A 13,888-nucleotide genomic window follows, 5' to 3' on the forward strand; every position below is an offset into this window, starting at 1 on the left:
CTAATTTTAAATTTTAATCTTAATTTAATATTAATTAAACATAATTAAAATTTTATAACTTAATAACTGAAATTAATTAAAAACATGATAAAACCTATAACCGCGCCACTGGCCCGTTGGACACCCCAATCCCACCGCTAGACACTACCTACTTTGGTAAGAACGTGTTCGTCCTCAAGGGACGAACAAATCGTTTTTCGTCCCCAAGGAGAGGAGGATGCACAGTATTTGTCCTCGAGGATGAAACTTTTTGCCGGAATAGATGGTGGCCGAAGAAGCTTATCTTTTTTAAGTATTTGCAAACTTTCAGGTTATGAGTTAAATTTTGCAAATATTTTTAATTTTTTTAAGTATTTTGCTAAACTTTTCAACAACAAAAAAAATAGATAGCCAACAGTTTTAAGGCAGCACGTGGTCTCAACTCTCTGCCAAATCTGAGGGCGCACGTGACCTTTTCTAACCAACCAAACAGAACAGCCTTCGAAATCTGCTAAATTTTTAGATTAATTTAGCAGGTTCTCACTTCTCAGTTTTGTTTTAAATTAATTGCTGGTCCTAACGCCGTTTATTGCTCTTTTAGGAAGACTTGATCTACAAATAATTAATTTGAACATACCTTACTTATTTTTTGGTCAAACAAAAATACCTTACTTATCACTTCAATTTATGAAAATAAATAGACATTTGTTTGATTGGGCCTAATCACATTAATCAAGTGGAGTTCCAGTAAATCAACTTCACATCAAAATTCTGAATACTACCAATGTTTGCGAGCTTAATCAAATTTAAATTAAAACAAAACCCGAGCAAGTTTAAGTTAAAATTTTAAATTAAGAGCTCAAAACTAATACTAATATTTTATCTCGATTAGTTTTTCAATTGAGACAATTAAGGGTTTAGTTAGTAGTAACCGTAATTTCCACACTCCATGATGGTAAAGTAGTGATTGAATGAGATGTTATGATTGTGTTTTTGATATCAGTTTGGGTATATTAAACACTTTATTGACGAAATAATTGATAATTTATTTTTCATTTACTTAAATAATAGACTAGATAATTTATTTGGTGCTAGATATAATTTCTGTGAGATTGATATTCTACTTACTTTTTATTGTTTATATATGATATTGTAAACCAATAATTTCTTACATTATGATGCGAAAAAAATTCAACTGACACATGATTAGCGTTAGACATACATATAATATATTAGAGGTAGATATAGAAACACATAAGACATGTTTTAATTAGCAAAAAATGAAAGAGGAAGCTCTTATATGAATAATCAGGAGAGTTTTATCATTTTTAATTTTCACTTATCAGTCTCTTTGGATAAAGCTATAATCACATAGAGCTCTTTACCGCAAGACTTGATGCCCATAGGCGCTCTAAATTCTGAATAAACTCTTTTTTTCTTTGAAAAATTACAGAATTATGTGTCGCATTTGGTATGATGTTTAGGTCCGCACGAGGGATTTTCTGCTTAATATAGTAACTGCAATCGACTGGAACATATTTATCACGATCACCTTGCATAATACTGATTTTAGCTCTCGATTCCTTTAGGATTTCCAAATATTCGTCCACGAATTTCGCTCCTCCGTATAGCACATTGTGTGTCGTATGCCAAATCGAATGATGCGTGTGCTTGGTGAAGTCTTTCATTCCATTACTTGGTTCTCTGCAACCAAATCATTAAGCTTCTAAAACCCAAAAATCTATTGGATATAAAAATTTAAACCTTTTCCAACTTTTTTTATGTGTAAAAATATATATTAAAATTTGCAAGTCGTTGAGGAGTAGTGTTACGTACCTATTGCTGAGTAGTTTGAGGAGCTTTTCCCATGTTTGATGATGTCTTAAAATTATAAAATGAAGACTTCGAGAGAGGTGTTCATACCATGAAGCAACTGCGCCAACAAATACCGCCGGTGGCCATATTCTTTGTATTGCTACTCTTTTAAGCACTTCTAAATCTCCTCCGAGTTTATTGTAATGAGGAAAACAAGCCTGAAATTTCAAAATCAACCCGAATTAAGTAAAATCAAAAATTATTAAGTTTCAAAATCAATCAAAATACTCCTTTTTAAACTATGGGGACTTGATTACTATTTTAAAATGAGGAAATTTCTATCACAAATTTGTCATCATAAAATTTTGTGGTAATACTTTCTCTTATAGTTTCGTCATAAATTTTTTAAAAATTGTCACAAGTGTAAGCTAAAATATAGAAAGGCTTAATGGCGTAAAAAAATCATAAACTTTAGCGTGTTTTGCAAATTTAACATAAACTTTCAATTTTGGCAAATTAATACACAAACTTTTGATTTTTTGCAATTTTAGCACCGATCAATTTTCCTTCAAAAAAATAGAGAAAAATGCTGATGTGGACGCCGGAATAGTGGTTATTCTGGTGTACACATCAACATTTTTTTCACGAAAAATTGATCGGTGCTAAAATTGCCAAAAATCAAAAGTTTATGTATTAATTTGCCAAAATTGAAAGTTTATGTTAAATTTGCAAAACACGCTAAAGTTTGTGATTTTTTACGCAATTAAGCCATGTAGAAAATAAGTATTTTTTTTAGACTAAAGAAACAAATGATAACTTTAACTTAATTTTAAATTTACTTACCGGTGCGACGAGGGTGACTGATTTTATGATATTAGAGTATTTGGAAGCGAGAGCTAAAGCAATGATGCAACCCATAGAATGTGCAACCAAATGGAAAGATTGCAATTCATATGGATTTATTACAGAATTCTCTATCATTTCCAGGTTATCTTTCAAAGTGTACAGACAATCCATTGGTTTAGGACTATCCCCGAATCCCAGAAGATCAATAGCAAACAACCTGTAGCTCTGTTTTGTAGTTTCTGACAAATTTGGAAACACTGATTTTGTCCAGAATGATGAAGAGCTAAACAGCCCATGTATGAATATTACATTTTCAATTGGCTTCTCAGTATTGCTGCCTGCACACACACCAAAAGTAGCAACAATTTGGACCGTAAATGAACCGAGTTCGAACTTTAAGGTATTTATGTTCGGCTTATTACATAAATGAGATATTCATATTTGGTTTCTATTCATTTGAGCTTTAAACGAGATGTATATATTCGGTTCATTCAAAGTTTTAAACATTTATGTTCACCTTGTGTTGCTAGTTTGAGAACCTATTATGGAACGAATATACAAGCTAATTCACAAACTCTTTATCGAACTCTTATACGAGCCAGCTCAACGACTTTTAATCGAGATCATATAAAATTCCGTTCACGGACTATTAAATGAATTGTTCGTGAACATAAATGAATTGAACACCAATATGTTCAAATTCATGTCCGTTTAAATAAATTAACATAAAGTTAAATTTGATTCATTTAGAATACGAACAAACACGAATCGATTAGGGGTGTGCAAAAATCGAACCAAATTAAACTGGAAAATTTGGTCCAATTGGATTTAAAATTAATAATATTTAACCAGTCGGGCCTAAAAAAATCAATTTTTTTCAATGCGGTTTTGAAAGTTAAAAAAAAGGGTACATAGTTCAATACCTGTTGAAGGTTGACTTATAACAACATGAAGCTTGTCACTACCATGTTTGGTCCAAGAAATACAAGACTCACAATTGCAATCAGACCACCTATTTCTCACACATTTGCCAACTGAATGATTAATATTATTGTTGCTGTCAATCCATTTTCTTAGAATTCCAAAAAAATACATTTTGGAGAAAATGTTTCTCCTGTCATACAAAGATTCCGACTCCTCCTTAAGCTTTGAGTTTCTTGGATTCTTGTTTCCACAGTAACATGAAGATGATTTTCCTTCAATAAACCTATCAAGAAATCTGTAAACTATACATAGAATTGCTTCAAGAAATTCTAAGAAAAAAAACACAGTCAAACTTAGTGCTTTGTGCAAGTAAATTGGACAGTTTCTTCCCCATTTTTTAGCAGACATAGAAACAGAAAATGAAGAAATTTTATTACCCATTTAGAAATGAGAAGAAACCTAAATGAACAATGGTAGAATATGACTATTATTTGAACTGAAAAATTAGTTTTATGTATCTAATGAATTTTCTGACCTGATCATATGAACATGACTTGCCTGTCTGTCTAGTTGTCACCTTGAATTAAGCTAGCAGGAATATTTTTTATTAATAATTAATTGATACTCGTATCTCCGTGAAAAACGTTAAATACTTTTTTAATTTAAAATGTCAACCATAAAGATTAGGATTATTTTATAATTTGTAGCATCAATTACAAACTAATAAATGTTGATCGAAAGTTAATTTATTGGGTCAGACTTGGTTTTATACTAGCTACTTGGGAGTGAATTGTATATTTGCCCAAAACCTATCCTGACAAGACTGCCAGTGATGCAAGGGTTTACCTTCAGCAAACTATCTATGAAGGCAAAAATTAGAACTTGTAGATTTTTTTTTCAGAATTCATATGTGAACATTGTTGACAATGATACATGACCATTATACATCTTCTATTTTACTTAAAATATGCATCTTGCATTAGCAAATGCATCATAATCCTGCATATACTACAATCGGGGCCGACCGAAATAGGCTCGACCTGTCGGAATATTGAGCTCGAACAGATGCCACATAATTTGACCACAGTGCCTAGATAGGTTTACTCTTTCAAGTTTCAACTACTAGGAACAAAATTTGCAAGGAATAAATGTCAATGACCAATCCAAATAGCTTACTATAGTCTTTGATTGATGCATCAGCTATCATCACTTTCCTTTATTGGATCAGAGTTCACTGTAGGAAGATTTCTTCTGTACTGAGTAGATGTCAACCTTCTCTCCAATGGTGTTTTCCTTTTGCTCACTACAAATCTATTCACACCTTTCCGCATTGGCATTATTGATGGGAAATCTTCATCAGGGATCTGACTTAACTCGGATATGTCGTTGATCTGAGCAACACGTCTGAACCACCTCTCCGCCTTTGCTTCCTCAGACATGTCCAGAGGATCCGGTTCTTTCACTGCCGAACCTTCCAAACTTTTTCCGCTCCAGCCCCCTCTAATGTTTTGACTCTTAGATGGATCAGACGTAGCAGTAGCCCCCATCAAGCTTGCTTCGTCTTTGACATTCTCTTTACCAGCAAATTCGTTGTTCCTGCCATCTTTGCCGCTTGAAAGGGTAGTATAATTTTGCGTAGAACTGCCCGTAAGATTTGATGTACCCCTAATATTCTCTTGTCCATTGCTCCAACTATTAGGCCTGGGATCAGCAGCAATTTGATCTGAATTTCCACTTGTTAATGCCCCATAAGACGCATCTGCCTCAGTTTCTACTGGTGCTGCAGGAGTTGAATTTCCACTTGTAGGAGTATTAGTCGGATTAGCTCCACCAGACTGCTGATCATTTTTTTGAGCAAAGTAGTTTGGTGGAAAGGGAACAAATGGCACGAAGTTCGTATCATTAGCTTGGTCCATGGCCATTTGTCTCTTATACATTGGAGAGGTCAAAGAACGATCTTTCCTTTTGCTGACTACAAATCGATTCTCTCCCTTCCGCATTGGCATGATTTCGGGAAAGTCCTCATCTGAAATTGCACCAGCCAGATCTTTAACATCATGCAGCTCTGCCACTCTCTTTAACCATCTCTCTGATTTGTCAGCTTGCTCTTTTTCTTTTTCATTGATCAATGTCGGGTCCATGAGGTTCTCAGAAGCCTGCCTACTGTCTGATGATTTACTATATTCTCTGCTCCAAGAAGCTGTTTGTTCATTAGCCCTTGAAGCAAGAGACCTGCTTTCCAGCTCCATCTCACCCTCATCCATTTGTGGTTTATCAGTTTTCTTGGCAAACATATCTTCAGGTAAGGGCACAAATGGAACATAACTGCTGCCTCTTGGGGCACTATACTGTGGTGAGGTTGGACTAGAAGTAGAAGTACCTGATACCACATTCTGTCCAATCTTGAGATTCTTGTCATCAGTCTCGGAAGTAGCTGTCTTACGGCCAAGAATCTCATCCAAACTCAAGTTTATTGATTGATCAGGTTTTACATTCACACCTGTGCTTTCAGAACTGCCACTGCTATCCAAGTTTCTGCGATATTCGGCATTGGAAAGCCTCCTTTCAAGTGGTGTCTTCCTTGTGCTGACAACAAATCTGTTGACTCCTTTCCGCAATGGCATGATTTCAGGAAAATCTTCATCTGCTATAGTACTCATGTCCGAATTACTGTCCATCTGAGAAATTTTGCTAAACCATCGTTGTGCTTTCTCTTCATTGGCTGCCAGCCTGCTATCCACATCAGCCCTATTTGCATTGCTCCCATTGCCATATCCCAGCCCTGAGCTAGCATTGGCAGCACCAAAAGAGACCTCTCCAGGTCGCTTACAGTCACACCTCAAGCACACTATGTTCTTTCCATAATTAAAAAAATCACATCTGCAAAAGGGAAAGTTTGTCTATTCATTATCAAATTGAAGAGAGATCAACCACCAAGTCCATCGAAGATAAGAAAAATAAATAAACAATGCTCACTGAGGACACTCCCACTCCCCACCAGTAAGCTGCCTCTTTGGGCGTGCTTCATCACAATCACGGCACCTCATATTTCTTGCAAAGTTCATGAAACTACACCTGCTCAAAAATTCAAAGAGTTGTTTACATGTTTGCTACAATAAAGATATATTAGAATAGAAAGAAGGAAATAGCAGTGATTCCTTTTTAATAAAGAGACAGAGAACCATAAAACAAACAATGAACTTTTACTTACATAGTTACATGACACCAGCAGTTAGTAATAGGGAAAGAAATTGAAGAAATAATATATGATACAAAGAAAAGTAAGGACTCTACCTAGGGCAAATCCAATCACCTCTTTTCATTTCAATGTTTTGTGCGGAAGGCCTTGGTGCTTGCCCATATCTATCAGGTAACTGGTTTTGCACAGATCCAGACAAGTATGTCTGTGGAGTATGGCTCAGCTTTGCTAACTCACCCAAAAGGTGCCGAATAGATGAGTCTATCTCCCCACTAGGCTGATTGTTCTTCTCAGAAGAAACAAGATGGCTCACATGGCTTAATAAAAACCTCACCAAGTCAATTGTGCATGCCCTATCAGTATTTTGCACCTAAAATTTGAAGAGACAGTGTTGAGAATAATGCACATTTAAGAATTCGGCACATAAGGTTAGACCAATAAGATTAATAGTGTTAAATGGATGAATATAGCCATGTACTTAGATATAAAAAGAGAAATAGAAACCCTAGCACATAGATTTAAACCTAACTAAGAAAGCATTCCCTACAGGAGTAACTCTTCGCGAACTAAGTTGAACAAGGGTTAAGTACATAAGTGGGTGGTAGAAGCAAACTGCACGAGTTTTAGAGATATCACTTTACAGGCAGATCTGTAAAAGAGAACTGCAAACACCATATTTACTTTCAGGTTTTTCATAAGTGATGATTAAACATAAAACACAAAGTCTTCCACTTCTAACTTCTGAGTTGTGTTTTTGTTAAGAAACTTGATGACACCACTCATGAGTGACAAATATAAAATTCTAGTTCATATCAAGAGATTATGGTATGTTTAGATATAGACAATACGAGAAGCTTTTAACAAACCTTCATTTGTGACATCTTCAAGAAACAAGCCAAAAGATTTCTCAAAGGCATTCACCTTGGTCTAAGGTAGTGTAAATAATTAAAGATCCCCCAATGGAGTAACACAACAGAGCTCATAATCTTGTTGGACTTTTCGGACGTAAGCAGGTGCTCTGAGGTAGTGAAATTAACATTAGCCTGTGTTATGACAGGCCATTGTTGCCTTAGGAAACGTAGTAGCATTTTAAGAATGGTTTTAAGAAGTTATGTAAGACTGCTAGGACATGTCCTAGCCTCCTTTTGCTCCGTAACACCCCCCCCCCCCCCCACCAACCACCCACAAACCCCCCACCCCCTCCCTCTCCTAAATCTCATTTAGCACTTCTAATGAGTCAACACTACTATACTAAATCATGAAATTAAAGTTCACAACGCTAGCAAAATTCACAAAATATAGTTACTGAATCTGCATGCATGTCAACGAAACCAACCCTTAATTTAACCGATGAAATTCATTCACAACAAATAGTGTATTATCTTCAATTATAATCTTTAACAGCAACTTTAACTGAATATGAATATCAAAAAGTTAAATAAGCTCCTATGTAAGACTTACATTACTACCAGCAATACCCAAGTATGCCATCATTCTCCTTTTTGAATCATCACCACTTTTAAACAAAAAGGGCATTCCTTCATGAACAACTACCTCAATATCTCTCCTTGGAAGCAACCTACACAGCAATAAAATAAAATAATTAAAATTTCAAATCATGATGTAATTATAGCTAAAATAAAAATAAGAACAAGCTAGTTAATTAGTTAAATGGTTAATTAAAAAACTAACCCTAGAAGATGAGGTTTTTCTAGAGCAAATGCAAAGCAAGCACTGACAGCACTAATAAAATCCTGAGGCAAATTTACTCCATCTATTAATTCATCATTAATTCTAATCTGCTTATTAAAATATCCAGACAAGGACAGATTATTGATTAAATTGGACCACTCCGGCCAGGAATGGGCCTCCGTGGCCCGGTCCGCCCGAGGAACGGAGGAGTCTGAGAAATGATTACTGGCGGCGGTGGGGGTGGTGACGGAGGATTGGATGTGGAGTTGGCGAGAGTCTCTGATTTTTATGGGGTTGTGGTGCTGGAGAAAAGAGGGGAGGATTTGGCGGCGGTGGCGGGAGAGGCGGAGGAGAGAAGAGTAGCGGTTGAGAATAAGTGGGGCGGGGGTTGTGGAAGTGGTGAGAAGCATGAGGAATCTGGTGGCGCCGCCCATTTTGGAAGATGGAATTCAGAGGCGGAGGAAATGCATGAGAAGTTAGCGGTGGCGCTAAAACCCTTGCAGTGGTGAGGATTTTAGATTTGGGGATTTTGACCAGTGGAGCGTTCGGCTGTAAAACCAGTGTTGTTGTTGTCAAGCCGGAAACATCTTTAATCTTGGATGATAGGATAATTTTTTTTGGTCAGAAGCAATTTTATTGCTATAGAAAAGAGATACACCCAAAAACTGAGACTGAGCCCTCAGGCCAGTCCAACTACCAACAGCTTCTATGCTGCAATTAAACAACAAACAAAACTACAGACACAAGGCCTATCTATTCTCCCTGTAGCAGCAGATATCCACTGTACTCTTGATTCTGTTAAACACCTGGTTATCAGTAGAGGCCCTATTATTGAATATTAAATCATTTCTGGCTGCCCAGATGTTGTACACTGTAGCACAGAAACTAATTTTTCTAACTTTGGCAATCCTCCACTTCCCTTTTGTTCTTCCGGAAAAGAAACAGACTTCTCTTCTCCAATTATACCCATTCCTGCTAAAATTCAACATCTCAAGCACTTTTCTCCAAATACTAGCTGAAAACTCACACTCATAGAAAATATGCCTTAATGTCTTCTTGCACTGACAGCAAATATCAGTATCGATAATTCCCCACTTCAACAGCTTATCTCTAGTCATGAGCTTGTTATGCATAGCCATCCACGTAATAAAAGAATGCCTTGGCACATTGCCAGAGAACCAGACCATGTGATACCAAGAGACCCTTCTATTGCTGCCCATTAGGTTCTTCCACACACTACTTGTAGAAAACTTTCCATTGCTATTCAATCTCCAAGCAATCTTATCATCATTCTCAGAGATCACCTCATAATTAGCTTTCAAGTGATCCCAAGCATTTCTTGTATACTCATCTAATGGATCAGGAAGATTCCATCTGTTGTTCCTCCAGTATTCCTTTACTTTTGCTGTTTTAGGGATGTCTGAGTCCCTGATGTTTATGTTGGGGAAGTTATCACTCATAGATTTACCATCCATCCAAGGATCATCCCAGAAAGAAAAACTTTGGCCATTGCCAAGTCTATAATAGAACATATGCTTCACAGTTTGTCTGAGATTCAGCAATTGCTTCCAACTCCAAGAGCCATTGCTAGGTTTTAGCATGCCCCAAAAACTCAGCTTTTTGAGGAGGTTAGTTATCACCCATTTTGCCCAAATAGTTGGCTTCTGAGTGACAATCTCCCAAATATGCTTACTGATTGTTGCCATGTTACTCAGCTGAACAGACTTGATACCTAATCCTCCACTGACTTTACTTTGACAGACTATCTTCCAATTAACCAAAGCATTCTTCTTCATAGTCCCTGCACCATGCCAAAGGAAGTTCCTGCAAATAGCTTCCACTCCTTTTATAATGGACTTAGGTAATATGAAAATGGAACACCAATATACATTCATGCTAAGAAGCACTGAGCTAATAAGCTGAAGTCTGCCAGAATAAGAGAGGCTCTTAGAAGTCCACTGGTTAATTCTATTGGTAATCCTTTGAATCAAAATATGACAGTGATTTTTGGTTAATCTAGTGGAGATTAGGGGAATACCAAGGTACTTTATAGGTAAAGACCCTTCCTTAAACCCAATTTCATCCAGCATGGCTTGCTTATTAGGACTAGGACCATTAAAATAAATCTCACTTTTAGATCTATTAGGTCTCAATCCAGAGCAATTAGAGAATTCCTCTAGGGACTTCTTGATACATCTTAAAGAATCCAAATCATTGCCACAGAACATGAACAGATCATCTGCAAAGGAAAGTTGACTCAGATTCATATTCTTGCACTTCTTGTGAAACTTAAAACACCCATTCATTCTAATGTTTCTCACAGTGAGTCTGGAGAAGTACTCCATGCATAAAACAAATATCAAGGGGGACATTGGATCCCCTTGTCTCAACCCTTTTCTGCCTTCAAAATAACCATTTGACTCTCCATTAATCATAATAGAAAACTTAACAGTTCTGATGCAACTCATTATCAGACCTATGAACTTCCTAGGAAATCTGAACCCATTAAGAACTTCTTCAATAAAGTCCCATTCCACAGAGTCATATGCCTTCTGTAAGTCAATTTTCAGAGCACAATTCTTTCCATCTCCTCTGTGATAATTGTTGACAATCTCATGAGCCATTAATATGTTATCTGCAATACTTCTAGCTGGGATGAAGGCAGACTGGATTTCACTAACTAAGCTGCCAACTACTTCTCTAAGCCTGTTTGTGATGATTTTTGAGATGCATTTATACAGAACATTGCAGCAAGCAATAGGTCTGTAATCCCCAATGTTGACAGGATTAGGGATCTTAGGAATGAGAGTAATGGCAGTAGCATTTACCTGATTAAGCATCTTCCCAGTTTTGAAAAAGTCTTCAATGGCCAGAGTGATATCTCCTCCCACTGTGCTCCAACACTTTTTAAAGAAGTTGCTCCCAAACCCATCTGGCCCTGGGGCTTTATCACCATCAATAGAGAACATGGCTTTTCTAATCTCCTCACTAGAAATCTCAGCATCCAGCTTATCTTTATCAATTCCATTAAGAACAGGCCCTTCTAAGAAAACCTCAGCATTGGAGAAACTTCTATTCTTATTGTCTGTACCTAGGAAATCTTGATAGTGACTCAGGATATCCCTCTTGATACTTTCAGGATCTTCACTGAAGCTGCCATCTCTAAAGGTAAGAGATACAATTCTCTTTTTAGCTTGTTTATGCTTAATACTGTTGTGAAAAAAAACTAGTATTCTTGTCTCCCAGTTGAATCCAAACAGCTCTTGATTTTTGTCTTAAAATATCTTCCTCCCATCTTAGCAGGTTGAACAGATGATTGTTGCAAGCTTTCTCTTCTTCATGCAGGAAGATGTTGAAAGGATTATTCACCAGATCATGCTGCAGCTTGCTAAGCATCTCTATGGCTTTAGACACTCTACTAGAGATGTCAGAGAAATCAGTTTTATTCAAGATTCTAAGCTCTTTCCTCACAATCTTTAACTTTTGGTAAACCTGATACATCTTGTGCCCATTAAACTCCACATTCCAAGACTGCCTCACAATGTCTTGAAACTTCTCATGGCTGCACCAAGCATTATAGAATCTAAACACAGATTTCCTCATTGAATCAATAGACTTAAGGGTAACAAAAAGAGCTGCATGATCTGAAACCCCAGGACTACTGACCTCATAATAAGCATTTTCCCACTCCCTATCTCCATCCTTATTAATAAAACACCAGTCAATTTTCCTCCAAATTCTATCTTCCCCCATCTGGTTGTTATTCCAGGTGAAGTTTAAACCCACTTGACTCATCTCCACCACCCCTGATTCATTTGCCCAATTCTGAAATTCTGTAGCAGCTTGGATGTCAATGTCATTGCCACCCATTCTATTACTGTTATTCATAACTGCATTGAAATCTCCAACTATAATCCACCCCTCCCTCATGTTAACACTGATGCCTTTTAGCTCTGTCCACAGCTCTCTTCTCTCATTAGCCACATAAGAGCCATACACAAAAGTACACCAAGCACTATCTCCATGATTATTAACTTTGCAATGAACAAACTGACTATGCACAATATAAGAGATAATATCAATCTCATTCTTATTGTATAACACCCAAATCCTACCCATATCAGAGCAACTATAATTGTGAATCACACCCCAATTAGGTAACCTACTGTTCATTTTCTTCCAAATCTTATCAAAACAGCATTTATTAACTCTCATCTCTATCAAGCCTATCACATTCAGTTTCTTCCTTTTAATCAGAGAAATTACCTCTGACTGCTTTAGAGGGTTATTAATCCCTCTAACATTCCAGGCACAAATCATTAACCAGGGGTGTAGGGTCTGGTAGGATTCCTTCCTCTCCTACCTTCTCCTATAACTCCAACAGCCTTACTCACATTACTCTTCACATTTACTAACTCCACAATATTTCCATCTGTTAATTTCTCAAAAGGATTAGGGCATACCTTAATAGCATCATCCTTGCTATGCTTTGCCTTATCCTCCATAACAATATGATCAACAATAACATCTTCTTGGATCTTTGTTTGTATCTCACTGCATTTAATATCCTTCTTGACTTCTATACCTTCAACACTAGTAGCTGGTTGCTCTTTCATTGGTATCACTCTGCAGTTACTTGCATAGTGCCCCATTCTATTGCACTTGCTACATCTCTGTGGTCTCCATTTATATACTACCTTCTGGCTGAAAGCATTCCCTTTCTCATCCTGTAAAATCACATTCTCTGGGAATTCACCATCAATCTCCATCTCCACAAGAACTCTTGCAAAAGCCAGTTTGACTCTGCTGATGGTACATTGGTCACTGTATAGAGGAGAACCACATATACTACCAATTTTGCTTAGAATTTCTGTTGTCCAGAATTCCCATGGTAAACCTGGCAACTGGATCCAGACAGGGACTGATGTGATCATTGATGGATCCATAACCATCCTTGGATGCCATTTCTTCAACAACAATGGTCTGTGATCAAACGTATATGGTCCAGATCCCAGGATTTTGTTACAGCTCTCTTCACAATCAAATTTAAACATGAACATGGAAGCATTAACCCTCACAACATTGTGAAGACCTTCACTCTCCCATCTATTCTTCACAAAAGCAGAGATCCTTTTCATCTTGGGTGTTAATCCATACACGCAACCTATAATAGCATTCTTCCACCTTGTTTCTTCCTTAGCAACATCAGAGGACATGAAACTAACAATTCGATTCCCATCTTTGAACGATGGTGGGATATATGTATATTTCATCTAAATGTTAATCTACATACCTCAAGTAGTGTGTTATCTGATATATAAATGTCTATGAAATTTAATAACAAGACGATTTTATCTAGAATAATAAATACTCAAATTACTTAGAATTTGTGTGTTGAATGTTATTTCTTTTTGGTTGTCACATCTTTTCCTT

At 36.8% G+C, this 13,888-nt stretch overlaps 2 protein-coding genes across 2 annotated transcripts; both read right to left on the reverse strand.

The window, feature by feature from the left end:
- Positions 1–1,224: 1,224 nt before the first annotated feature.
- Positions 1,225–4,343, reverse strand: LOC126672146 (probable lysophospholipase BODYGUARD 4). Its single transcript, XM_050366091.2, has 4 exons — positions 3,564–4,343; positions 2,638–2,978; positions 1,816–2,012; positions 1,225–1,683 (listed from the first exon to the last, which is right to left on the reverse strand). The coding sequence occupies exons 1-4, from the start codon at positions 4,003–4,005 to the stop codon at positions 1,347–1,349; spliced, it is 1,317 nt and encodes a 438-aa protein (XP_050222048.1). The 5' UTR covers positions 4,006–4,343; the 3' UTR covers positions 1,225–1,346.
- An 84-nt stretch (positions 4,344–4,427) lies between these two features.
- On the reverse strand, positions 4,428–9,069 carry LOC126672145 (zinc finger protein VAR3, chloroplastic). Its single transcript, XM_050366090.2, has 5 exons — positions 8,456–9,069; positions 8,225–8,342; positions 6,859–7,133; positions 6,541–6,639; positions 4,428–6,444 (listed from the first exon to the last, which is right to left on the reverse strand). Exons 1-5 carry the CDS (start codon positions 8,887–8,889, stop codon positions 4,761–4,763), a joined length of 2,610 nt encoding a protein of 869 aa, XP_050222047.1. The 5' UTR covers positions 8,890–9,069; the 3' UTR covers positions 4,428–4,760.
- Between the last annotated feature and the right edge of the window lie 4,819 nt (positions 9,070–13,888).

The sequence above is a fragment of the Mercurialis annua genome, linkage group LG3 (assembly GCF_937616625.2).
Source record: "Mercurialis annua linkage group LG3, ddMerAnnu1.2, whole genome shotgun sequence".
Lineage (NCBI taxonomy): Eukaryota > Viridiplantae > Streptophyta > Magnoliopsida > Malpighiales > Euphorbiaceae > Mercurialis > Mercurialis annua.